This window comes from Taeniopygia guttata, chromosome 7 (assembly GCF_048771995.1).
Source record: "Taeniopygia guttata chromosome 7, bTaeGut7.mat, whole genome shotgun sequence".
Classification (NCBI taxonomy): domain Eukaryota; kingdom Metazoa; phylum Chordata; class Aves; order Passeriformes; family Estrildidae; genus Taeniopygia; species Taeniopygia guttata.
In genome coordinates this window covers 5,550,262-5,576,684 of record NC_133032.1, presented here as the reverse complement: position 1 = coordinate 5,576,684, position 26,423 = coordinate 5,550,262, and the positions used below count along the sequence as shown (strand labels likewise).

General features: G+C 40.1%; 1 protein-coding gene across 16 annotated transcripts in view; it reads left to right on the top strand.

Annotated features, from left to right (window-relative positions):
* The window catches only part of KALRN (kalirin RhoGEF kinase), a 467,424-nt gene that overhangs the window by 227,149 nt on the left and 213,852 nt on the right, over positions 1-26,423 (top strand). For all 16 annotated transcript variants that reach the window (XM_030277125.4, XM_030277127.4, XM_030277129.4 and 13 more), the window contains 2 exons: positions 2,864-2,995; positions 7,202-7,432. In XM_030277125.4, coding sequence (XP_030132985.4) covers positions 2,864-2,995; positions 7,202-7,432 — 363 coding nt within the window. The remainder of the gene's footprint in view (positions 1-2,863; positions 2,996-7,201; positions 7,433-26,423) is intronic.

Below are 26,423 nucleotides of genomic sequence, written 5' to 3'. Positions count from 1 at the left end.
TCCTGGAGAACTACCCTGGTTGTCCTGCAGCTTACACACAGAGGCAAACAGTGATCAAGGCCTGAGCAAAAAGGATAGAGAAATGAAGAGTACAAAATATCTGAGCTGTGTTTTGGAGCAACCACCTGGTACAGCAGAGCAGTCCCTGAGGAAAATTAGTAAGAAGTCTGAGAATCCTTTATTACCTGTTAGAATTTGCATACAGAATTTGCAGCTCAGGTTGAGAATTAGAAGTGTAGGTCATCAATTTAAAGATGCTTTTGGATTAGATCAGAGACAAAAAGGTACTGTAGGGACTTCTTTATTTTTTGAGAGACATTCTTCCTAATCTTTCTTAAATCCTTGTAAAGCATGGGCAATTATTTTAGCCTGTCATTTCAAATCATATTTAAGGGGTTTTTATGTTCCAAATAGGAGATATTCTAGTCAATAAAGTAATTAGGAGTTTAAGCATTTCAATTAAATGGTATTGAGTTCTAGTAGACAGTAATGACTCCTGTTCCAAACTAACAGTAATTTACAATTTTAAATGCAAGTTTTTGCAACTCAGTCAAATGGTGATTTTGTGTTGCGATAACAATTTGCTTCTAGCATGAAGGGTTGCATTTATATAATTCTTTATCCATCACAGTGTGTGACAAATAATAAAAATTAACAAAGATGCTCTTTTGAAAATATCCAAATCAATGATGCTATGGCCTGAACTAACATTTTGAACTATCAATGGCCTGAACTAACATTTTGCAACAATCCCTAAAAAAACCCTATTTGCTCTTCCTGCATGACTCTGCACACACAGCACAGACCACTCTGCACTGTTTCAGAATACCAAACACTGACAGGCTGCATCCCTTTAAACTTTTTAAAACAGATTATATCAACTGCTCTTGTTAGGGGCGGAAGCAAAATTAGCAAAGTAATTGTAATGTTGTCTATGTACAAAAGATAGATGCAGAACAGCAAGGTGGATGTGTGCAGTGGATCTTCTTGAGACTTCTCCCATGTACTGTGCAAATCCCAGTCTGGAGATGTGACAATAGATGAGTAACAGGACTGTAAGAGCTTTTACTGAAATGGGTAGAATTCAGGAGTTTTGATAAGAACCATTACAGTGTGAGTCCAGCTGCAGGAGCACTCGTCTCTGAGGTGTAAAGGCCTTTGTTCACTGTTTTGACCAAGAGGTTCATGGAACAGCCTCAAAATGGATTGTGATCACAGCTCTGTGCTCTTAAACTGCATCAGAAATTATGTGAATTCCATTACTTTGGCACAAAATGTGATGACTTCAGCTTTATGCAGGGATGTTTGGGGATTTCATCTGAACAGATTCATCAGATCATAAGTCAAGCCAGTGCAGGAGAGCCTGCCGTCCTTGCTTCTACCTTTCTAGAAAGCACAGTCATCACTGGTAGGCTTGTACTTTGTAGACATGAACTCTTAGGAATCAATCTTTTGTCACCAAATCTTTGTGCACAGAAGTGTTTACAGTGCAAACACTTTATAGCCTTGATTACACAGCAGCATGGTGAATAGCTTTACATTACCAATAAAAAAGGATGCTGATGCCAGAGACAGGGTTGAATGGGAATTCTTTGCTTTGAATCTCACAGCCCTTCATGCTGTGAGTGAGTGCTTAACTAACAAGCCACAGGTGAACATTTCAGGAGGTGACAAAGCTGTGATCCTGGGGTGCTTTTATGGTGTTATACATTAGTCCTACAGGGCACTACATCTGTTGTATGATTAGCTGCTCTTTTTATAAATAGCCCAAGGTGTGGCAGGCTGGTTTAACAGCAAGATGGAAGAAGAGAAAGCATTAATGAGAAATAATGAGGTGGCATTAGGCAGTTCATATGGACAAAATATGATCATGTGAGCTGTGTCATTGAAGCAAGCCCTGCTTAAAAGAAAAACAGGGTGGGAGTCTTAGAGACTAAATTCCTCTTTTCTTTTACAGAATAGGCAGCACCCAGGAGAGCTTCCTCAGTTTATTCTGCCAAAGTGCATCAGCACTGCTCTGGACACTGTTAGAGTAGAAAAATATTTTTTTCACCCCTTTGCACCCCAAAGTGTTCAGTTTCTGGCTGACTGTTAAGGCTTCCAACCAAGGTGCTAAACCGTATCAATTGCAATGGCAATGCTTTTTTTTCCCTCCCTCTTCATGGACATCTGCCCACCAAGAACTGGACTGAGACCAGCAGCTCATTTTGTGCTGGCTGCTTAGCAGCCATCAGATGGTAATGGTATCTGATCACTGCTGAACTGGGCCAGAAGCACGTGTGACACAGGGGCTTAAAGCCTTGGCATCCTAATAGTAACCCCACTGAGCTGGACCTGGGATGGGAGCTCCTTGAATGCAGACTTTGTCTTTCACTGAAATTAATGTCAGCAGTGATTATAAATGGGAGTTTTCTGTTCCTCATGTGAGTAGTTTTAAGGACATGTACATGAGGGAAGACAGACAGATGAGACAATGTCAAATGCAGCTGGAGCTGTCACTGTGCCCTTTTTATGCTTCACACTGGTGTATTTTTCTAGACATGTTTCACCGTCCCTTTTTGGAATGCAGTGTTGTGGCCTCCCTGATGGTGTGCAAAGAATGGGTGTTTGCTGAACCTGCTTAAATAAGCATTTATTTTTAATCCAGAAGAAACAAAAAACATTCCTTTGGATCTAGGCATCCTTTGGGTACTAAGGAGGTGACAGGAATCTTCCTTTCCAAGGTGCCCAAAAGGACTTCTTTGTAGTTACTGTGTGCTTCTCAGTCATTGCTGCAGTCATGTGTGGCACTCTGCAAAGTTCTCTAATGTTGATGAGGTTGTGTTGTTGTCACTGTTGCTCATTGCTCCTGGAATTGTTTCAGTTCCTTTCAGGTGTGGATGCCTGGTGCAAAATGTGCAGTGATGGAGGCCTCCCCTCAGAAATGCAAGACCTGGAACTGGCCATCCACCATCATCAGACCCTCTATGAGCAAGTGACACAGGCCTACACAGAGGTATGTGCTTCCCAGAGCAAATGTGAGTATCTGCTAAGTGATAACAGACACGTGGCTGCATTTAGTTTAGCTTTTCTAAATGAAGTATGATTTCCTTTCCATTCCTGCAACCCTTTCAAAGATAGAGTCAGACCCAATCCCAGGCTGTAGTACATGACTTCCTAGCAATTTGCTTGTAAGGGAAGAATCAAAGGACAAATCTGAAATCATAAAGAAAATCTAGAACCAGTGTTGGCACCCAAAGAAGAGCCATTTCGCTGTCTCTGCTGAACTGGGAACCCCTTTTTGCCAGCAGCACCTTTACTTCTTTTCCTTTCCTTCTGTGGATAAGTCCTAGCTCTAGCACAGGTATGCTAATGACTCAAATGATGCCAAAGGCTTTCTCCTTCAATGTACAAATCAAAGAGATGTAAAGTCCTAATTGCAACAAATGCTCAAAAGACTTTGCCTTAGATAGATTCTAGAATTATTTAGGCTGGAAAAGACCCTTAAAATCCTGAGTCCAGCTGCTGAGCTAAAACTACCATCTACCACTAAATCCTGTCCCTAAGCACCATCTGAGATGTATTTGTATATACTGTTGTAAAATAGCTTTGACCTAAATAGGGTATGTGCTTTCTTCCTTTAAAAGAGGATGCCAAGAATGCTGAGACAAATTCTCTGGAATTTTGTCAAAAAAACCCACATGAAGTTCTTTACTTGCTTTTTTTTCCCCATTCAGGCTACAGCATAAAGTAAAAGTTACTGACAAAAAGTCAGTTCCCCTGGACTGCTGTACTGGAGTATCTCTCTGGCTATGAAGGGATTTTGCTCCTTGCAAGGTTTTCCAAGCTGGACTGGAGGACTGTGGTAGTGTTTGCTATGCTTAGTAAATTACCAAGTGAAGACTCCAGGACAGGAAAAAAAAAAAAAAAAAAAAAAAAAAAAAATATATATATATATATATATGTATATATATGTATGTATGTATGTATCTCCCACTTGCTCATGCCTTGCTCTGGTCATCATGGAGGAATGATAGATTTTCTCCAAACCACATTTTTTTTCCCTAGTGCAAACTCTGCTTGTTTCACAGATGACACCATTAGTCTTCCAAGGCTCTGGAGGTCTTCCTGGCCCACTGTAAAGGATACCTGCAGATTTTCACTTATTCCCTATCTTTGTATAGAGCAGCCATAGGATGTTTCCACTAGCACAACAAAATCTATCTTTTGGTGCACCCAAGGTTACATAACTTCTTTCAGAAGCATTTACATTCTACATTCTGCCCATTCTTTTCCTACCACAAAGCCAGGAATATCAGCTGGTGATAGAAGTGATAGAAGTGTGTGTGTTTTGTGTCAGGCGGTGAACTAAACTTTCCCAGAGTCCAGCAGCAGTTTGCTTTGACAAATGCAACACTGGCACTTACATCTTACTGAGATTGCAAGTCATGGGGCGTGGGTCCATTCAGCTTAAGACTTTTGCAATACTTAAAAATATGTTGTAAATAAGATGTAAGTGAAGTGATGTGACTGACTTGGGTTGTTTTGCTTGTCTCCTTCCATAGTCCTTGAAAAATTTAAAAATATTCACATGAAAAGAGTTTTGTTGATTTATTTTTGCAATTATGAGGAGAACTTGGAAATGAATGAAAGAGCACAGTAGGTGGCTTCTCCAGTTGTGAGGCTGCTCCTTTCTGAAATCTGCTCATTGGGGAACTCTGAGAGCACAAACCTTCTGAGTTATTGATTGGGAATGCAAAAATAGTCATAGTTTTGGAGAACAAGCTTTTTAAGCTGAAGAATTTCAGAGATGCAGATGATATGAAACTCTGGAATATCTATGTTATCTTTGAGAATACTGAGTACCACTGGTTATTTGATAGTCACCTGCTCCTTTTCATTTATTTAGTCCAGTGAGCTGGGACAGGGATGTAAATTGGAAAGCAGAAGACTGCTTCTAATAGCCTCTGATTTGTATTAACGATTATTAACAGGACAACACAATGATTTCAAATCTGGTGTTTTATCTCTTTCTGTCCAGAGAATAACCAGGAGGTTATGCCCATCAGGGAAAAATCATAACTTGTAATCTCTGAGGCTTTTTAGACAGACAACAGAAACAAATTGCTATGCAACAGATAAAAACCTATATCCCATAGAATAACAGGGAGTAAGAGACAATGCAGAAGGGTAGCTATTATTAGGTCTGGATTACAGCACAAACTTTGTAAGAAAGTTTTCCTGAGTAAAACATGTGTGTTGTATTTTCTGTGCAATCACATCTCTTACTGGTAAACTTTTGAACCTTTATTTTTAATCCCAGTTCTTCTGTGATTGTAGCAGTGTAAATCAGCAAGGACTCTTTTAAAACCATTGGAACACCACCCAGGGAACACCCAGGGAGAGATCCAAACCACATCTAAGCCCAAATCCCAGTAACAGAAACACAGTGAATTACACAGTGGATTTAGCCAGTGCAAGAGTGAGTTTCTGGTCTAAAAATCTGCACCTACATGTGTCCATGGCCTTGATTTCCTGTTCCCAGCAATTAAGTAGTTGCTGCTTGTCTTCCCACAGATAAAATAGGATGTAGTATGCCTTATCTTCTTCCTCTGGAAGCTGCTTCTTCCTGACTAGCAGCTAATGCCATCTCCATAGTCTTGCCAAGGTAACACCAGTGCCTCAGTGTTTCCTCCCAAAATCCTCTATCATACCACCACTATCCACTGCTGTTACTCCCTCTGTGACCCCAAAAGGCTCCAACATGTGCAAATTATTCCAGCTGATCTTCAGCAGCAACTGAAATTGAGTATGGGAAGCTACTCCCTTTGTACTGTCCAGTTATTTCTTGATCTAGTTTCAAATTACCTTGAATACATAACCCAAGAATTTTCCTAAAGCCACCAAATAGTAATAAATATGAGACTTGACTCCAATTTTCGCCAGTATGCATCTCAAAAGGTCTCTTGGTTTCTCTGAAATGCACCAGATACCCAGTGCTACCACAGACCAGGATGTGGCATGGCTTGCCAAAAGACACAGGTTTGGGCATTAAAAGGGTATTTTCTACATTTGAATAAGCAACTTACAATACAGGAATAAATCAGAAAATGGAAATCCTGGAGATGTGTTTTAGCCTTGACTGATAATATTCAAAATTTGAACTGGATGAAAAACATTCATTACCCTATTTTCTGTCAAGATCGGTGATTGTGATTGCATACAAATACACTTTTCAGGAAAGCTTTTCATTTTCATTGCAGTTTGTTTCAGAGGGAAAAGCAAAAAGTAGGCTTGCAAAAGAGAGGGATTCCAATAGGGTCCTCATTTACCATTTCTGTTGAACAAATATTTTAATTTTTTAATCTGGAACCAAAAAGTTATTTCAAAAAGCCATTTTTTGAGAATCAGTGCATGCACACATTTTTTAGCAGAAATCTGGTTTTTATGGTTAAATCTGTCATTTTGCCCCTGCAATATTAAAATGGTCCAGGAATGTTCCAGAAAAAAAAGTTCTGACATTAAAAAAACAGGCATTCTGATTTTTTTTAATGCCCAAATGCCTTTGCATCTGTAAATATCTTTTAATATGCTTGAAAAAGGTTAGATGTGTGCAGAGGGCTTTGTATTTCCTAGCAAACTTCATAGTCTATTGAAAATTGAGACCATAGGTCCCTCTGAGCTGTTCCTGGGAAAGAAAAGAATCAGTCATATACTAATTTATTTTTCACTGCCACTGAATGAAATGCAGAATGGAATGTCACATTTCTCAATGTATAGGCATACTTAGTAATCCTACAAAAAAGGACTCTCCCTTATTATACAGAATATGAATGACTCTGCCATCTGTGGTTTTCTTAAAATGCCACCTCCTCACAAAGATAGGCCCGCTCTTGCAAATGCCACCTGTCACCAAGCAGTGTGTGTCAGGAATTTTCAGTGCCCAAGTGTCACAATGGAATAAAGCTCTGGGATCTCTGTGTGCAGCCCCAGCAGTGCTGTACCTGTGCTCCTGCTGAGTGACACAGCAGGGCCACTAGGAAGCAGAGGCAAGTGCTGAATGTCTAAGTACAAGTCAAAAAGAGATGTTATGAGCTCTTTCTTCCTTTTTGACTGAAATAAGGAAAACACTCAGCAGAAAAAGAATGAGCTAGGCTGTTCTCTGTCAGCTGTCAGATATTTAAGCACCAGTGCAGTGATGCAGACCTATTTCTTCATTCAGGTGAGCCAGGATGGAAAGGCCTTGCTGGATGTCCTACAGCGTCCCTTGAGTCCTGGGAATTCTGAATCCCTTACTGCTACTGCAAACTACTCCAAGGCTGTTCACCAGGTGTTGGATGTGGTACATGAAGTCCTGCATCACCAGAGGCGCCTAGAAAGCATCTGGCAACACAGAAAGGTCCGGCTACATCAAAGGCTGCAGCTCTGTGTTTTCCAGCAGGATGTTCAACAGGTAATATCCCTCCTAAAGAGATAAAAAATGACCTTTTATTTGCAGCCATAAAAGTTAGTGACTCATCCAGAGGTTGGTGCTATAACCAAGATTTCACACACAGCTCTAGAAATTTTCTAAGATCCTAATGCATCTTTCAGTATCTCTTGGTTTCATGTTGGAAATCATCAGTCAGTCCATTGGATGTTGATCATTCCTTTCCCTGTAGGAATGTGACACTGTTTTCAGTGGTTAATTTGTCACAAGTGAGCAATTAGCTATAGGCCCTCTACTGTTCCTGAGAAAGTGATGTTTAATAGAAAAAAAAAGAATTGCAAGTGTAAAAAACAATTGAACTGTGGTGTGTTTCACCTTTCAGTGTGGAAACAACATAAACTGACAGTTTAGTGGTGCTGTTTACATGGTCTTTGCACTATTACCACTCATGGAGTCCACATACCCATGCTATGAATTTTCTGGCTCCAGTGAAGTGCACACCTCAATGCTCAGAGCCCTCCTCACAGAAATAAAGTTTATACAGCACAGGCTCGTCTTGGAGAACCTCAGCTCCAGGTGGATAACTTTTCTCTCCCAGAGGAATCCATTTGAATGCCAGCACAAGAATGTGAGTGGCAGTAAGTATGAGATGCCATGTTTGTAGCTGCCAACTATGCAGGCACAATCAACAGATGTTCCAGGGCTCTGCTCATTCAGGGTGGTGTGGTTTGATTAAGGGCCCCATTACAGCCCAAAGCAGATGCTGGGAGCAATATGGTACTTGCTTTAAATAAAGAGGCTGAATGCTCTAATCATGTTTATAGAGCATTCTAATGTCCCTGGGGTTCTTTATGCCACTGCCTTCCTCCAAGTGAAAAATGAGGCTGAGATGGAGTGACAAAGCTGTCACATGCAAAACAGACATGGACCAACAAGGACAGGAGACAGGCAACTGCTATTCAATGTGCAAATCTGTGGTGCTATTAGTGCCATAACTGGAGTGCACCAGCACAGACAGAGCTGTAGTTGTAGATGTCCTTTGCAAATATTTGTGACCACTACTTTGGCAGTCTTCAAAAATTTGCCAGTATTTCTACCTACTCAGGTTTTCCTCTAAAACCACAAAAATATTCATGACATATATATAACTGAAACTGGGACTGAATGTAACAGATGCTTAATTTAAGCAACTTTTCTTTCATTATGTGTCAGCAAACATACTGCATGGTAATGAAATTCATAAGCTATATATTACATACAGCATATATTTGGTATTCAGTTAGAATACTTTCAGCAGACTATATGAAGTTAATAAAGTTTTAGGGTTAAAATCTGAGAAATCAAGTGTTTTTAAAATTCTGATGGTTTTATACTTTTTCTAATTGAAGTATTTAACATCAAAAAGAAACTTAGGTATTCTTCATTCTCTAGGATGATTTACACTTTCAGTCTTTCCAAACTGAAACTTTTTCTCTTGCATCTTTTGAATTCAGTAGAAGTGTTTATGAGGTTCATTCATGAAACCCATTCAGACTTTTACTTCCCACACATGCAAGGCAATGAAGCTGTGTCACTGGTTTTCAAAAGGAGCAGGTCTTTGTACGTACTCTGGCTTTTGGTGAGAGAAAAGGAAACAGGCAGTAAGAGTCTCTGGAGCACAATCACTTGAGAGAGCATTACTCTGTGTGAGTTCTGTTGGCAGCAGTCTTTCCAAATTTTTCTCTTAATGGGTAGTTATTTTCTGGGAAGCAACAACTTAGTGACAGACATGCTTCCATCCTAGCACACACTGGAGGCATCTCTTTGTCCTACTTAGAAAGTGGAGAGGAAGAGATGAATCATTCTGTTCACCAAACATCTGTACTATTCAAGATAAATGCTCTGTAACTCATAAATGAAATTATCAGCTAAACAGAAATATGAATTGTAGATTCCATGAGGAGGAGGAAGATATCTGAGTATGTTGATGGGGGCTTTTTTTTTTCAAATGAATCACCTCCTGTATATCTGTCATGCAATTCCTATTGTGCTTATTTTGTTAAAAGCCCATCAGTTGGTAGATGAAGCTGTCTACCTGTATATTGTCTCTGATTATAAGCAACACTTACTTATAATAATTTCTTGCCTTGTCAAAATTTAATAACCTTCAACTGAGCTCCCCCTAGTTCAAGTCTAAAATGAGAAGATGTGGGACAAGAAATCCTGACAAGAGAGCCCTGAGTTTATTTCTCTATCTTCTAAACACATAATGATACAACATAATTTTTCTAAGGAAGATATTCCTCTCCCACAGCTCAGAATTAAACAGTTTCTCACAGGTGCAGTTGCCTCTGTCAGGATATCCTGTGGCTCACTCTCTCCATCTGCTGCCCAGTGCAGTAAAAGTTCTGGTGAAAGATGACCTCTGTGCAGAGCTTGCACTCCTTCACTTGTTCATCCACATCTTTCTTGTCATGTCACCTGTTGAGGATCAATCTTGTCTCACACATGGATGTTAATAGGGACAGGTTTTGTTGAGTTGCATGCCTTAATAAAGACTGCAAGATTATTTTGCATCCTCTCAGTCTGCTATGAACAACATTAATAGATTTTGGCAAAGACATCCCAAAGAAGAGCCTCTTATAGACCCTGAGAGACCAGTAATTTCTTATCTAACTACTCTGGTTAGTCTTGTCAGAGGGACTGAGTATTTGGGCATGGAATATCAAGAGATAATGGAGAGGTCTTGCAGAACTGATTAGCTGGATGAAGGCTTTGTGTTGGCCAAGTGTGTGCCATTTGAACTGGATTTGAGAGTTAAACTGTGTTCAAAAGAGCTCATTTATATAATTTCTAGTTATCTGCACCACTTGCAAGGCAAGACTACCTGCTGTAGGAACTAATGGCACATCAGGGCTGTGTTCTCAGAGGCTCACACTGTCCAGGAAAAAATTATTCTAGCTGGGTTTCAGCATGAGCTGCACAAAATCCCTCCAGTTACAGCATAACTGAAATTCACATTGTGCTGTATAAAAAAAACAGTGTAAATACTATGGATTACCAAGTTACAATATTAATGTAAGAAACGTGCTATAAAATATAATTAGAAATAATCACTAGCTCACCCCATCCGACATTTTACAATACTGTTTGCTACTACATCTATGTATTAATACAATTACATCCATTTGCACATGTGAACCAAGATAAATAATGGTGTGCTGAGGATGCTGAGTTATGAATATATAGTGTTTTAAAGAAGGAAATAAAATAAATGGTGTGAAACTGCATTTGCAGCCTTCCCAGGAAATAGAGCACCATTCACACAAAAGCAACAGCAGTTAAGAAAATTTGTGAGCTGCCATGAGGTTCAACACAGGCAGGAACTGACAAGAAACCCTTTTAACACCAGAAGTACTTAGGATCATTATAAAAATGTTGGGTTGCTGAGTGTGTAAAATACTTCATTGCTTCAGTTGTTTTTTAGAAGTTCTCTGGTTTCAGATAGGGAAGACCTGCACTGTTTGATCCTTTCAGAACATAGCTGTGGGAGGAGGTGCTGAAATTCTGTCCTGCAAGGGGGAGGAAAAATCCCTTTGACTTTCATGCCATTATTTTGTAGTGTCTGCAGATGCATTGGCCCATTTTTGGTACCTTTTCCTTTTGCTCCTCTCTGCTCTGGGTCTTCCCCTTCTGCAGACTATTTACCATCAAATTAATGCCACTTCCATTTCTGTTGAGATTTGAAATTGTTCACATATTTTCTCACATTAACACTGCTTTACACTTAGGTCCTGATTTATCCTACCAGCCTCTTCATGCATCTCTCCACTCTAACATGTTCCCTTTGCCCCGTAAACATCAACACAGTGAAACAACAAGGGGAGCAAAAAGCTTGTAGGATGAAATGTTATCCAACAGCCTTAGAAATAGTAGGTTTATAAGGCTGTTCTTCACCCCATTGCCTCCCCAACCCCTTTGTTTCACATGGGTGACTTTCACCTGAATTCTCCTCTATGCAAACAGATTCAAGTGAAGCACACCTGTTAAAGTAAAAGGAGAAAGGAGACCTATTTGATGCATTATTGAAAGGGTCTGGGCAAGACTTGAACTTGGTACTTTAGCACACTTTCATGTTAGAATAATCACACTGATACTCCCATTCTGCAGCCTTCTTTGCTTCTCATGGAAATTCTCAGTCTTTCCATCATTTCCATACCTACATGCCAACACAGGCATGTGGCAGTCTTTTTCTCCACAGACTGATGATTCTCTGAAGATCATTGCTGGTGCTATTTTCTTCTTGCTTCACTTTGGCTGGGATGTCTGCCTGTAATTGAAGAGTGGAAAAATAGGTGGATGTAGAGGTACTGTGTGAGGTGGTGGTTTCTTGGCTGTGAACAGTGTTGAGTTAGCTGTGGTGGCTCTAAATGGCAAAATGGAGCAGGCCCCTTAGGGGCAGATGAAGACCAGTGGTGAACAGCAAGATGGCACTGATAAACCTTTACTGATGAGAGGGTAGGCAGCGCTAAGAAAGCTAGAACTGTTGCCTTTCCAGCTGCAGTGATGGCTCAAATCCTCTTGGTTACTGAGAAAGTCAAGCTAGACTAGTGTCAGGTTCATCTGATTTCTCTAAATTTGGGATTTGCCTTCTGTTGGCTTCATGCCCAGATACATTAAGGGACATAGTTTTGGTTTCCTTACGTGGTTATCTGCCTTCTGGTGATGGATAAAAAGGCCATGTGGCCATTCTGATATCGTTACATTTGCCAGCTGCCATCGTTGTGGGAGACTGCAGAGTATTGAAGAAAAAAGGCTGTCTCTCTTCATAACCAAGCACTTTAACTTGTAATGTGTCTGGCTTTTACTGGCACAGAAAACAGATCAGGGCATGATCCTGACATTATTCGTATGGAAAAATGTCCTGCCAACATCTGTCTGTCTCCATACACTATCTGAGAATGCTGAGCACTCCGTGTGATCTATGTCGTCCATTTGCAGAAGAATACTTGGATATTTGAGTCAGTTTATGTTTCATTTAGCTCTCACACAAGATTTTAGAGGATTAAGTCTGTGTATTACTCCCCTATTTGCCTGTGTACACTTGGATGTTTTGATCCCTTCAAGGCAGTGAGTGAAGAGTCCTCCAACATTCTGTAGTTTTCCAACATGTTGTATTTTGTTTCAGAGACAAAGGAAATGAGACTATATATCTGCTTTTATGCTTTGTTTATAATAATACCTTCACTGGGTCTTGTAAAACAAGAGATTTATTCATAAACAACTGCTAAGGAAGAGAAAAGAACATTATAATTAAGTCAAGATTATATTTACTACCAGATGACTTCAGCCACATCAGCCTGCAAGAATACATCACATGCTCTGTGTGCCATCTGAGCAGATTTAGCCTGTAAATAGCTCCCACTGTCAGTCATTAATTAAAACATTGCAATTCAAAGCCTCCTAGAGAATTTTCACAACTCCTTTGGTAAATTTTTGTGGTCATGAGATGCATTTAATGTTTGTCACTTTTATGTTTACATTTTCAGAGTATTACTGCTGCACTTTCTCTGAGCTTAGAAGGTGTGTGTGACCTTACTGGACATAGGTGATAGTGAGTAGAGGTTCTAATTAGGGTTGCATTGCCCCCCAAAAATAATGGAAAAGGAATAAATACTGGGAAACTTCTTAGCAACCTTCTCCCAGTGGGATACAAGAGAGAAAACAACCCTTTGTTATCCATGACTAAGAGATAAATAACCTTTGTTCTCACTAACCCTGCCCTTCCAGCAGTTGGTGATGCCCTTGGTTTATTATCTGGTATAAATACCTCACCAAAGATAAGACAGTTCTTATAGAACACCATACAACTTTTACTTACACAGCCGTAAAGGGCCAACTCATGTGCACGTGTCTCCAAACTCATGTAAATCTCTAACACCTCTGATGCAGAACTTCTCTCCTTTATTATTTATGCAGTAAAGGATGTACAATTGTAGTAAAAGGGTTTTCTGTTTGCTTCCATCCACATCACAGACCGTACAATTAAACATTTTGTCAACTGATTTTTCATGGCAATTTTCATTCCATTCCTGTTGTTCCTGCCAAAGGAGTGGAAACATTTTCAGGCAATGTGAATGTGAGCCCAGGCATTGAAGGGATCTGTAGCCCCACTCATCTTCCAAAGAGGACTTACCAATGCTGGAAGTAAAGTGGTGGTTTATTTGTGCTGATTAATATCCTGCAAATATAGTGAAGATGGCCACTTAAATAACAAGCATCGCTGAGTGATTTAATTGCTTATTTTGAACAATTAAAAAAGGACTGTCATTCTTTAATTTGAACCCACAGTGGCATGGGATTATGCAAGAGTTTCAGATGATTTCTAGTGACTGTGGATGTCTCTCTAAGCTCTAGTGGTGACAAAGTATAGAATAAGAGCACCCTGCACAGCTACACAGCCTCTGGTACTTCTTGACCAGATTGAGTTGGATTTGCTGCACAAGGAACCACACTCTGAAGGAGAATATTGCAGGCATATTTCTTCAGTTTCTGGTGATTTCATAGGGATGTTTCTCTAGTTCCTGTAGCTTGCAAAGACATGGAGCATTTACTGGCAGTGTGCTCAGGGTTGTGCAACACAAACAGGACAGGGTTCTTGGAAAAAGAGCACAACTTAAAGAAGTAATGTGCATTTTCCCTCTTAATCAGTAACTGTTTTAGAAATCCTCTCTTTGAAGGGCCACAGCAGAGGTTCATGAGGGAGGGTGCAATCATGTGGCATTTGGGCAATCATTTGTTATTTGGGCATGTTCAGACAGTGGCTGTTGGTATAGAGGCAGGCTTTGTGTTTCTGTCCAGGCAGAACCTGGGACATTTGCACCCTGCAACCACTCATCACTGTATGGTATAAGAACACTTCAGATTTCTGCAGCTATCTGCATAAAAAGTAAATTGCTTTAGTTACTTCAATCTCACATAAGAGAAAGGGAGCTCTGTTCTTAATGTCTGACAATACTCTTAAATTTAGACCAGTATTATCTTTTATTATTTTCGTGCCAAAATTCTTCACAAAGAACTATAGGTTTAAATTTTTGTTTAAAGATATTTATTCTGGAAATACCTTAGAGGTTGCTGATTAACAATACACTATCCTCATCATAATGTGATTTAAAGTGAAATTATCTGGAAACAAGCATTATCTCATTCTTCCTTTACACAGTTATTAAGACAAGCAGACCATTGTTCTTTGTGTCACTGATGAAAAAATAATAATGATCACTTTTTAATTTATACACAGAGCAGTAGTGCAAGGGATATCCAACTCTGGGGGCCAGATTCAGTTACCAACTGAAGTTTACTTAGCACTGATGTATGAGCAGTGCAAGACCACTTTGATGAGCTTCACAGCTGTCCTGGGAGATAAGATCTGAAGAAATCTGAAGGAGCCAGCTTGATCTCTGAACCTATTGAAGTGAGAAGAGGAACAGAAAAAAAATTTTGTTGTCTGTCAAAAAGTGTTTTGTTTAGAGCACTGTCTCTCCTTCAAGACCTAGTTCCTCTCAGATGGTCTGTCTTGCTACTTCTTGAATGGCAAGTGTTTGGGTTTTTAGGTTAAGAAGCTCTTGTGGAAACCCTCTGAAATCATACTGGATCTGTCTTTCAGTGGATGAAGAGGAAACAAGTAATAGCATGGGGAAATGGAGAAGATGCAGTTCCTTCTCTGTAGGCAGGTGTAATGATCCATGGTCTGTATTTATCCTGCCTATCTTTAGAAGCATAACTGAATCATCCAAGTCAGGAGCCTAATGCAGAGTTTCCTTTTATAGCCAATGGAGAGACACTGGCATCACCTGAGAATGACTCTTATTGTACCCTGGATACTTCCTTCTCTTTTCCCAGACTGTCAGGGAAATAATGATAATGTGGGCTCTTCAGACAAGACCTTAGTTTCACTACCTAATGTTGGGTGGGATTTATTAGGATGCAGGAGCCCAAATTCCTGATCCCAGGTTTGCTTTGCAGCATTCTGCAGGGAAGGCAGTCCTCAGCAAACTGCTAAAATTTGATGTTACACTTAAACAGAATTTGTAGTCATTATGTAGCCTGTCCTCATTATCTATTTCTGTCCCAGGATTGTTTGCATGTCAGGATTCCTGAAAATATCATGTGTAGTTTATTGTTTCTGAAAGGCATTGTTGGCTCTTAGTGTCATGGCAAAGGAGGAGAGAGAATTAGGCTTGTCTGTAACTGATTAGCCCTACAAAAATAGAAGGGTTGCAGTTGTGAAAAAGAGAAATAAAATAGAGTTTTCTCTAGCTATATGTATATTTTTTTGAAAGCAATTGCTAGAATGAGTAATTGTCATAAGGACATGGAGAAAAATAAGGTCTTTGAGTAGATGTAGACTGGAATGCCAGAAAACTTTCTGCTCTGTAACTTTAAGAAGTAACAATAATAGTAGTGTTTCTTGCTTATTAAGGTTTATTTCATTTCAGGATTATGGGTTTTCTAAAAGGTTGATGTTGAGCAACCTGCCAAAGGTCACTTCAAGCTTCATGACTAGAGCTTTTCATGTCAGGATGTCTGATCTCTGCTCTAAACCAGCAAAGTCATTGCTACTCCAGTTTTACCCCTTTTGGAAATATCTTACAGGATTTATTGGGACTATCTAAAATTGAAATAAAGATATGTTATGCTAAGAAATAAATATGCTATTTTAGGCACTGGTTTAGGAGTCCAAAATAGTCATTCTTTTCTACTCCATTTGTTTCCCTTGATCTTTCCTTTCAATTATCTCCTCATATGGCTTCCCAGCTTTTTCATGGTCCTGCCTGTCAGAGTGATCACTCCTCTTTCATATTCCTCTTGACTGATGGCCAGCAAAAGGTATTTTCATTGATGTGAGAAAAAAACCTTGCCAGACAACAAAGAGCATAATGAAAGCTGGTTGCTAATGTATAACTCTAACACTTTTCCCTGTGTTTTCCTCCATGAAGCAGCTGCTCAGCCAGCTGGTTACTTTCCCCCTCTGTAATGAATTACACTCGTGGTTTGAGATTATTATGTCTTGCTGGGTAGCAAAAGCCAACTAAGGCTGAGCTGCTCTGGCACCATGACATGTCTCTGCCCACTGCTCCTCTCCATTCCAGCCATCCCTGTTAGTTCTGCTCATCCTCACAGCTCTGCCTTGCTCCATGCCACAAACCACCTTCCCTGGCTGTGCTGGGCAGCAGCTCGTGGCTCTGGTAGCATCTCCTGGGGGCTGTGTCTGGTTCTGCTAGCTGCCTTACCAAACCAACTTGACTGAAGATTTTTTGTATTTCTTTCCATGGAAGAGAGGTTGTGCATTATTTTTAACTAAATGCAGAGTTTTAGCTCACAGGAGACTTTTAGGCAACTTCTTTTGTTTCATATTCCTCACAGGGAAGTCTTAGACAAAGCTTCTTGCTTGTTTTTAGAAGCTGTAACCTGGATTGTAGTTCTGGAAGCTATTGCCTAGGCTGGGGTAACCCTGCAGGCACATTTAGACAGAGCTGCTTGGCTCCAACTCCTGTGTACTTTTACAGCTATAAACTTCTTTTATGTTACACTGTGGTTCCCTTTAACAAAAAATGTCTTTCAAATGTGAAAATATGCAAACCAAACATATTTCAGGTCTATCCATTGGTCTTTCACCTTTCCACTCCCTTTGTTTTGAAAGCTCTTGACTTGGTTTTTTTTTCCTGCCTTTTGGATTTTCTTAGATGGAACGTGTATTGAGGGATGGAGAAAATTACTTTCATTTTTGGCTTCAGCAACATATAAAACATTCTGACCTTCAGACGGTTCCCTTCCCAAGTAAGGAGGAAAAGTTGTGGGGGGAAGGGAAACCACAAAATGAAACTTTTTTTTTATTATTATTTTCCCTGTTCCTCCAACAAAAACTAACTTTAAACAATCAAAATTTATTTTGGGTATGGTTCCTGCTTGTTTACCTCCTCAGGTTTTCAAAGTTCACAAGGTGTTACAAAACAACAAGAGAAGGAGGTTCAGGACGAGGGAATGCTGTAGCCCTGGAGCCATCAAACTTGAACAAAAATAAAAAAGTTTTTCACAGAAAATTTCAGTTTGAGGAAAATTGAGCTTTTCTATAAAAAGGTGTTCAAGGAAAGTCACCAAACACTTCTGCTCTTCATTCTTCTCATGAGTGTCACTCCTGGAGTCATTTAGGTGTTTTCTCCTTTCTCTGAACAGCTCAAGGTTGTTTCTTGCTGAAAAGGGTTTTCATAAGTCTGATCCTTCTTGCTGATATATTCTAGTTTATTTTGCATTACCTGTCTGCCATGGGAGCCTGGGCATTGACAAACAGCTCCTCACTGCCACTATCCATGGCCTTCTCTGGTGCATCTGTAAGGTCACTGGTCTTTCAGCCTTTGAAACCCTCACAGGATCCTTCTCTGCTGTGACATGTGGAAGAATCAGCAGGAGATTGCACAAGGATGTAAAAATTCCAGGCTTTTTGTTCCAGCCCTGCTGTGTCTGGCACAGGGAGTACCCAGCTCAGCACGGTCTGTGTGCTACAGGCAAAGCTTCTCACACACCACAGCAACTTGGCCCTTTCCCCAGTTACCTGCAGTCCTGAGCTGTGACCTCTGCCCTGGACATGTATGTTGAGCACAGCTGGCTTGCCTGAGCAGTGACTGAGACAGGAAGCACCAGCAGAAGAGATGCTGCAGTGGCCTCGCAGCAGGAGAAAAGCTGTGGTGCAGGTTTGAAGCGCTGGGCAGGACCCAGTGGCAGGGCAGCACTGCCAGGAGGTCAGACACAGCCTTGTACTGCTCTCCTTTCTCCCTGCACACATCCTGGCACATACAAACTTGGAGATTAAATGTTGTGAGGCACCTGGGTATTTATTTAAAAGACAAGAGATCATAGAAAAGTCCTTGATGAGGAGCAGCCACTTACAACATTCAGGGACTTCTTTCATCCCTGTCCTCCTACTTCTTCATTTCTACTCTCCTGCTTCTTCCCCACGTGGTTTGTGCTCTTATATTTTACCTCTAGTTTCTAATCAGGTCAGAGCCCCATGGAGAAAGGTTGTGTTTTCCTAGCTGTTGGCAGGATGCTCAGCCCCAAAGGGCTCTGTTCCTGGCGGGGGTGTATAAGGTTACTGCAGAGGTACACTTGCCGTCCTGGTGAATTTTTCTGTTACTGCCACAAGACTGTACCAACACCCTTTTGACCCAGCTGGGATTTGTTCTCTTACCAAACGTGTCTCTGCTGTGTGCTGTGATTATAATCCTTGTTAAACATGGATGATTAAATAATCTGTTCCCCATAGTAACCCAAAGCAGGGCTTTATTCAGTATCCTTTATTCAATATTTAATATCAATCAGCAGTTTCCCCTCTGGTGCAGCAGGCAGCTCAAACACAGTGGGGAGTGCCTGAGTGCTTGTCTAGGGCCTAGAGCACAGCACTTGCATTAAAGATACTCTGTTGCAAAGCTCATCTTTGCTTTCTCAGTCTTTTCTAGTTGTTACTTACCTTTAAATGTCTTGTTTAAACTAGTAACAGGGTTCACTGGGTTGATAACTATCAAAATGTGCATTCTGTAATAGTAGTAATGATACTGTTATCCTAGTCTGACATTTATCTGACAGAGAATTTCTTTTTTTGTTTTACAAACTCAGGCTCTGAAAGGGATCATAAAGCAAATGAATGTTGGAACTGTGAAGAACAGTTGTGATTTTTTCTGAATCTTTATCCACTCTCTTTTAGTTTTGCTTTGTTTCTCCTCTTGAAACCCATGACACACTTGTCATTGGCAGAGTTCAAATCAATTGCTCTATTTACACATTTGAGAATAATGTGCTTTTCTAATGAGTTTGTGTAGCTACCTTCTCTTTTCCATCCTGCATACCTGCTATACATTCCAAGGGGTCCTTCTACATTTTGGGCACTGCCACCAAGGAAAAAAAAAAATGAAGCAAACAAATGCAAGGAAAATACTTCACAAGCCATGAAAGGCCACACTTTGAAATGCACAAATTTCTCTATAGGGTCAGAAAGATTTTCCGCAAAAACATGAAAATTAGCACTGTGCTGATGTGTTCAGAAACATGAAAATTAGTTGTGATGATAGCTGTCATTAGCAGCAACAACTTGGAGGTCAAGATCTTAGAAATCTAAATCAGCTGAGTCCTGTGCATGTCTTCACTTACTATCAGGTCTGCAAATGCTGTTTTTCTATTGGTGTGTTGCCAGAGAAGCAAAACAGAGAGTTAATAGAGGTAGGAGAAAACACAAGATGCTAAATAATTATTTTAGGAATTAATAAAACTTCAAGTGCACATGGTCACAGCAGAGTCTGAGCATTGTTAAAGTAAAAGGTGCTTCTAATAATTAGGATATTGTTTTATCTGTTGGTTCTAAAGAGCTGTAGAAATCCCCTATGTACATGAGGAAGAAACTGGGCCAGACATTGAGCATGCTCAGGTGTTTCCCTTCCTGGGAACTTTGAACCATAAGCTAAAGTGGTGGAAACAGAGGAAAATGAAATGGAGATTTGCTTGAGCAAAAAATCCGGGGCTTTTCAGGTTGCCTTTTCTTCAATGCTTACTCTGCCTGGACAATGTTCTTCCCATCCTCTTGAGCTGTGAGAGACTTGTGACATTCTTTCAGGAAACCCTGATTATGTCCAAGCAAACAGCCCAAATGGGGGGAGCCAGACCTAGACTAAAGCTGGCTACAGCCATGTCTGACCCAGCAGCTTCTTCTGGAAAAATGATGTGAAAGGACAAATATGAGACAAGAAAGGGAGAACTAGGAAAAATGTCTTGGTCTCAGAAGGAGCAAAATCACTGTTCTAACTAGTGCTATGGACAGCAACAACCAAAAGTGTCTGTATGTCCTAAGTAAGAAAATATTTCTGAATTTTCTGAATATTACCATTGGTTGTAGTCTGACAGACTTGATTAATTGTATTGCTAATTCATCACCTTGCAGCTAAATGCCAGGTATGATTCCTGAGAGCTGCAGAAAAGACTCACAAATAGCAGCCCAGCAGCATAACTGCAAAAGAAATAATCTATCTGTCAGCCTGGAGAAGCTTCATGCAGAGCACAGCAGCATCTTTCTATGCTGATGCAGAGCACATTTTCTGTGTCTTGTACAGAAGGAACATGCACAAATGTGGTTATTTATAGCTTCTCCACCTACACTCAGCTTTGAAATTTTGTCTAAAAGAAGTTCAGCATTTAAAGAATACAACAAGGCTTTTAACTTGAAGATATGTTTTTCCTTTTCTCGAGTTCCTTAAAAAACAATAATCTGGGAACATTAGTAACAATCCAGGCATTAAGGAAGAAACATTAGTTCTTCATTTGTCTGTCTATTGTTTTCTTACTTGGAATGTTTTTAGAGAGGAAGTTGCCAAATTTTATGAAGTAAAATATTTAATCGAGAAAATGAAAGATAAGTGGGTACATTTGATGAATGTGAACTTTACCAGAGGAAAGCAATGTTAAGTTGAAAGAAGTTCCTTCTCAAGCTAAGAGAGGCATGTGGTGTATATTCCCAGTCCCTTTTGGGGAGCTCTCATCCCAGATGAGGCATTTAGTGAAGGAGCAGGCTGGGGCTCCGTGCCCTCAGGCATTGAAAGGGACAAGTCTTGCTCTCAAAATGCCCAGCCTACATCTAGCCAGCTCTGCCAGAGCCCAAAACTGAACGTGCTGTTTCCAAGAGAAACATAACTAAATCCTACATTTTGCTAATTACTAGAGCTGGGACCAATTCCTTTCTTCACAAGAAGGTGGATGGGACCAGAACGCATTGTATTCTCACTCTTCTCCAAACTCCTATCAGTTTCAAACCAACATGGTACTTATACAGATGTGAAGAATTGTACAAGTACATAGAAGCCATCTGCAGAAAGCAGGCACAAGGTTATTTTTGCCATATAAACCTGTGGAAAGGTAAGGAGTTCAGGTGGAGCAGCTCTGTGGGAGCAGTGTGTCCCTCACCATCGCATGAGGGGAGCAGCCGTGCTGCCCATGGAGGGTGGCATATCTAGGATATTATGGGATACTCAAATGAGTAATTGTGACTATTGCCCAGGTCTTTAGGTCTACAATAATGTGAAAGTTCTTGGAAATGGGTAGGGAATGGCAGAGAAATGCTGCAGCAAGTTCCCATGAACTTCATGAACTTCTGAGCCTCTGCTAGAGAAGTTGTGAACAGTCTCGTTGATGTGCAGTCCATTGCTATGGGAGATATTTAGGATGCCTTCACTTTGTCATCCTGTTAAGTCTGCAGCCCTTTCATAACCAGTTTGCATATTTTTGCAACAGAAACTTCTAAGAAGGGGGTTGCTGGGGGAGTTGTTATTCTGTAGTGTTTTCCACTGCAGAAGCTATTGATGAGCAAGGATCCTGCTGCAGGGACTGTCTTCTCTGGATAAACTCCTACAGAGCTGTTTCCAGATGGGCTTGTAGGATATCTGTGGGTGCTGGAAGCAGTAAGAAGTGTGAATAAGACCATATGCATGTATTTTTGCATATCTAGGACCTCCTGACACTCCTCTGGACTCACATGTCTCAGTAGTTATATAGTTTACTCAGATGTGTCCAGCAGTGTCAGCTGTGCTTTGTGAGGCTGCCCCCACTTCAAAGAAAAGAACATGGATGTTCTGTTTTGACAAACTATTGGAGCTTTAAACTACAAAGATTAGATTTTTGTTGTTCGAATGAAAAATTGTGCAGAGGTGAAACTTTCACATAATGTCCAGGAAGCTCATAAAAACACCTACAATCTGCCTTTATAGGGACTTCTTTTTTTGGTTGAATTTCGACAAGGGAATAAAGGAAATTTTTAGAAAAAAAATGTTTTAATTGGCTCTGCATTTAATTCCCCTCATTAATTTCGTTGCAATATGCAGCAAAATACTGATAGGTCTGTAAGGTTGTTTTTCCCTCCAAGGGTAAATGGGACTGTATGTTTTTTCTTTTGAAAAGACCTCTTTAATTATGTCATGGCATTTGGAATAGCTACAATTAGAGAGCAAAAGCAGGGAGTGATTAAAAACTCCTACTTAATAGGAGCTGTATTAGTTCTCTGGCTTTTGATGGAGACCCAGGCACATGCAACATGGAGAAGTTGTGCTGAAAAGGAAAGGAAAAATGGTGTTCAAACATTTTTTAACTGATTTAGGGAACATTGTCTGTTATAGTGTTTTAAGAGAGATCTTTCTTGAGAAAGGATTGAAGAAGTATCAAAGTTTATCCTTCTTGTCCAGTCTTCAGACTCAGGTAATGAGTGTAGCTCTGTTCACTCAATTCCACCTTAAAACATGCCAAAAAAACCTCCTCTGAAACCTCAGATTGCTTGTCTGGTGATACTGGGCTACACCATGTCCTAAGACAGTTAGAAATAAGTGACTCTTATTACATAGAGTCTGAGCTGAATTAAATACGAAGAACTTGGTAGGCTGGCTATATTATTTTCTGAAGATGAATTAGTCATTGTGCATGGGCAGATCAAGCTATGGTGTTTCAGGATTTGTAGGTATACATTCAGCAATTAGGCATTTGTACCTGAGTGGTTTTGGAGCAGCTTGCACCTGATTTTAAAGCCTTGCCTTTCAATGCCTGTTCCCTTTTGTACAGCTGCCACCATGTTTCTTATTATTTATAATATTTCAGTATGTTCCTTTAGTGGAAAAGGTTCCTAGAATCCCCAACCAAATTTGGAACCACATATTTCTAGAGGCTGCAAAAACTTAAAGTGGAAGGCAGCTTTCCACTTTCTCTGTCAGCCTGCTTTTTTCAACGGCAAATGTGATTAATGTCATTTTAGAAAAGTGAATGGAGGCAGGGACGTTGAGTCATTTACTCAACTGCCATGCTGGGCATTGAACCAAATCACTCCAATTCCAGTCTACTTTTGATATTAAATCCTTGTTTGCTTTCTACTTACTACTCTGCAGCAGGGCTGTACCTGGCCATGGGGACTGCTTCAACCTGTGCACTGCGACCCAGGAACTACACATGTTCACACATGGCTACATGGAAAATAGGGCATGGTGCTGAGATGTGTGTCCAGAGGCTCAGATCCTGCTGGATGCACAAATAGTTCCTGGCTCTTAACTTCACACACGTGGGGTCTTTGATCCATGTTTGTTGAAGGCAGTTTAAAGTTTTCTATGGCTTTTGTTGGGAACAAGATCTGAGTTTTAGAGTCAGATACAGATGTCTCTGGAAATAAAAATCATTTTGTGGGAGCCAAAGTTGATGTTTCTGGTTTTAAACATGAGGTGTGATCCGCATCTTTAAAAGGTTTTGTAACAATATTTTATTATGCCACCAACACAAATTTATAATGAAGAAGTGAAAAAGGGCTTTTTTATTAGGAAACAGAAACCACAGATGAGAATGGCTGAGTTTTGTTTTGAGTTCTATTATAAACCATTAATAATATCAGGAAAAGCCAGAGGATACGTTCCTTTGTATTTCAGTGTATTTTCTCAGCTAGACCTTTACTTGACATTACCCTGCTGTGACAGGGCCAGGGATAATAGGGAAAAGGAATCTATTTTCAGCAATGATTTGGAACACAAAAAGAAACTGATTTAAATCAGACTGTGTGTGCATTTTATTCATTACAGAGGATTAGTATTTCTTAAGTCTCCTTGAGTTGTTGTGAGTTAGGGGAGATTTTTCATTTTGTTTTTCTTCTGATTCTCAGTGTTTGTTCTGTCTTCCCTGGTGCTGTTGCTGACGCCAAGTTCTCTTGGATGGCGTGGTAGCAGGTCAGGGTTTGGGCTAGGCATGCCATCCTGTACAGAGCAGCATGATCCACTAGGTGGAATTTCTGTGGATAGAAGCTGACAATACCACATTGGCTGCTGCTTCTACTCATAGTCTCTGGTCTCCCTGGCAAATGTGCCAAGTATCTCTTAAAGGCACTTTTGCCACCCAATAAAGGACTGGTTTGTGGGTAACCTGAGAGCACATCTTTTTTGAATTGTGTCACTCATAAATGCTTATATGATATGTAACTTCTAGTTCTGCTAGAAGAAAATGAACTATCAAGAGATTCTGTCTTGTATTTGGGAAATCTGGTACATCCAGTAAGTATTGCTAACTAGGCTTGTACAATTTTGAAGGGCTTTGACAGAAAAGATAGGATTTTGTTGCTGCGCAGTGGAACAAAACATTTATAATAAGCTTTGGATGATCTGAAATATGAACCTTTTAAATGCATTTCTTGGTTACAAAAAGCAGGCTTGGCAAAGGCATGGCTTCTGGAATAGGAGTTTCAGACATGCAGGGCCTTCCATCTTTGAGTATTCATAATAGCAGCTGCAGGAAAGTAAAGATAAAGTTTGATTCTTGTGAATTTTAAAGTGCCTTATGAATTCCTGGTATCTCACCAGAATTTAGTTAGCCCATAGTGCCTCAAGAGCAAGCAAGAAAGTGCTCATAGTGGCATCTTGATACTGCCTGGCTTCCTTTCACTACACAATTTTAGAGGCTTTGTCCATGTGTTTAAAGTTAGGCAATGCTTATGCACCTATTTGAAATGGGGCCTCATTTAAAGCTGAATCAATTAGGTGGAATTGCTCTGGAATTTATTACAGCTCTGTTACCAAAGAGTTAAACTAACCCCTTTGAGTTATACCAGGTTTATACTGTTTTGAGATCAAGATCTGACTCTTAACTGCTTGAAGTGTAAAATGGTATAATTTATTTTCAGTTTTCAGAATAACCTTGTTTTCAGAGTCACTATGGCAACAGCAGTGGGTTTCTGGCTAACAAAGATTAATGATTCCCTTGGCCAAGGCACTTCAGTGGGTCACCTCGCCCAGGAGCAGTGGAACTGTTGCTCATGGCCTGGGTCAAATGCAGAGGTTGGGGTGCTCTGTCACTGCTGGTACCACACGCTGTGTCTGAGTCACCAGCTCACACTTCTCATTTCTTCCTGTTGCATGAGAGCAGAGACTGCTGTGTTTGACCCTCAGGGTTCAGGCTGCCTGGGAAAGTGTGGAGTCACCATCCCTGGAGGTATTCACAACACATGCAGAATCTTAGGGACCTGGTTTAGTGGTGGGCTTGGCAGTGCTGGGTTGGAGTCAATGATCTTCAAGTTCTTTTCCAACTTTAATGATTCTTACCCTAGTCATCCTTATTTTATCTTCATTCATTTCTGCTAAAAGAAATACAGTTTAAAATATGTGAAAATACAGAAGTTTTTCAACTAACTTCAAGAGCAGATATATTTCATTAAAGTAAAGGATTTACTATGCATTTGACATTTTGTGCTCATGTAAAATGGGTGCAGATGAAGAGGATTTGCTGGGAAAGAACTGGTTCCCAAGGAGATTTTGATTTAAATTGGATAAAGTTATGACATGTTTCTTAATTTTCACATTTTCTGATTAGGAAAGTTACCTACAGAAAGAAACTGTAGATTTTCAAAGTGCTGCCTTGAAATGTCTGTTTTCCCTTTAAAAATAGAGCCCTATTGCTTTTATTTTATTATTTAAAAACTAAATTAACTTTTTTAAAGTTTTTTAAAGACTTGACCTTAATTGCGCTAATGTAATCATCTTGCCATATTCCCATCATACAAATTAGCCTAGAGGAAGATCAATTATCATCCCAGAACTTTGCTAAATTATTGCCTGATTGCTTCTTCAACTTTTTTCCATTCAAAACATTTTTCCATCTCTTTCTTCCCATGTTTTCCTAGGATATCCCGTACAAACTATCAGCATTCCCTGCCAGTGGACTCTCAAGTGTGTTTTTCTCTGGCCCCACCTGGGCAGGATTTGTTTTGCCAGCTTAATTGTGCCATTGTTTGTAGACTTCCCATAGGTAGGAGTTTGATCCTCAGCAAGGAGTGTGGAAAGGGCTCTGGAAGTGGTTCTCTTCAAATACCTCCTTCCCAATGCTCTGCTCACATGAAACCTGTCTGAATTGCCACTATTATTATTTTAACAGTTACACAGATCATTCCACAGGGACAGTTAGGGCTCTTCTTCCTCCAGGTAGCATT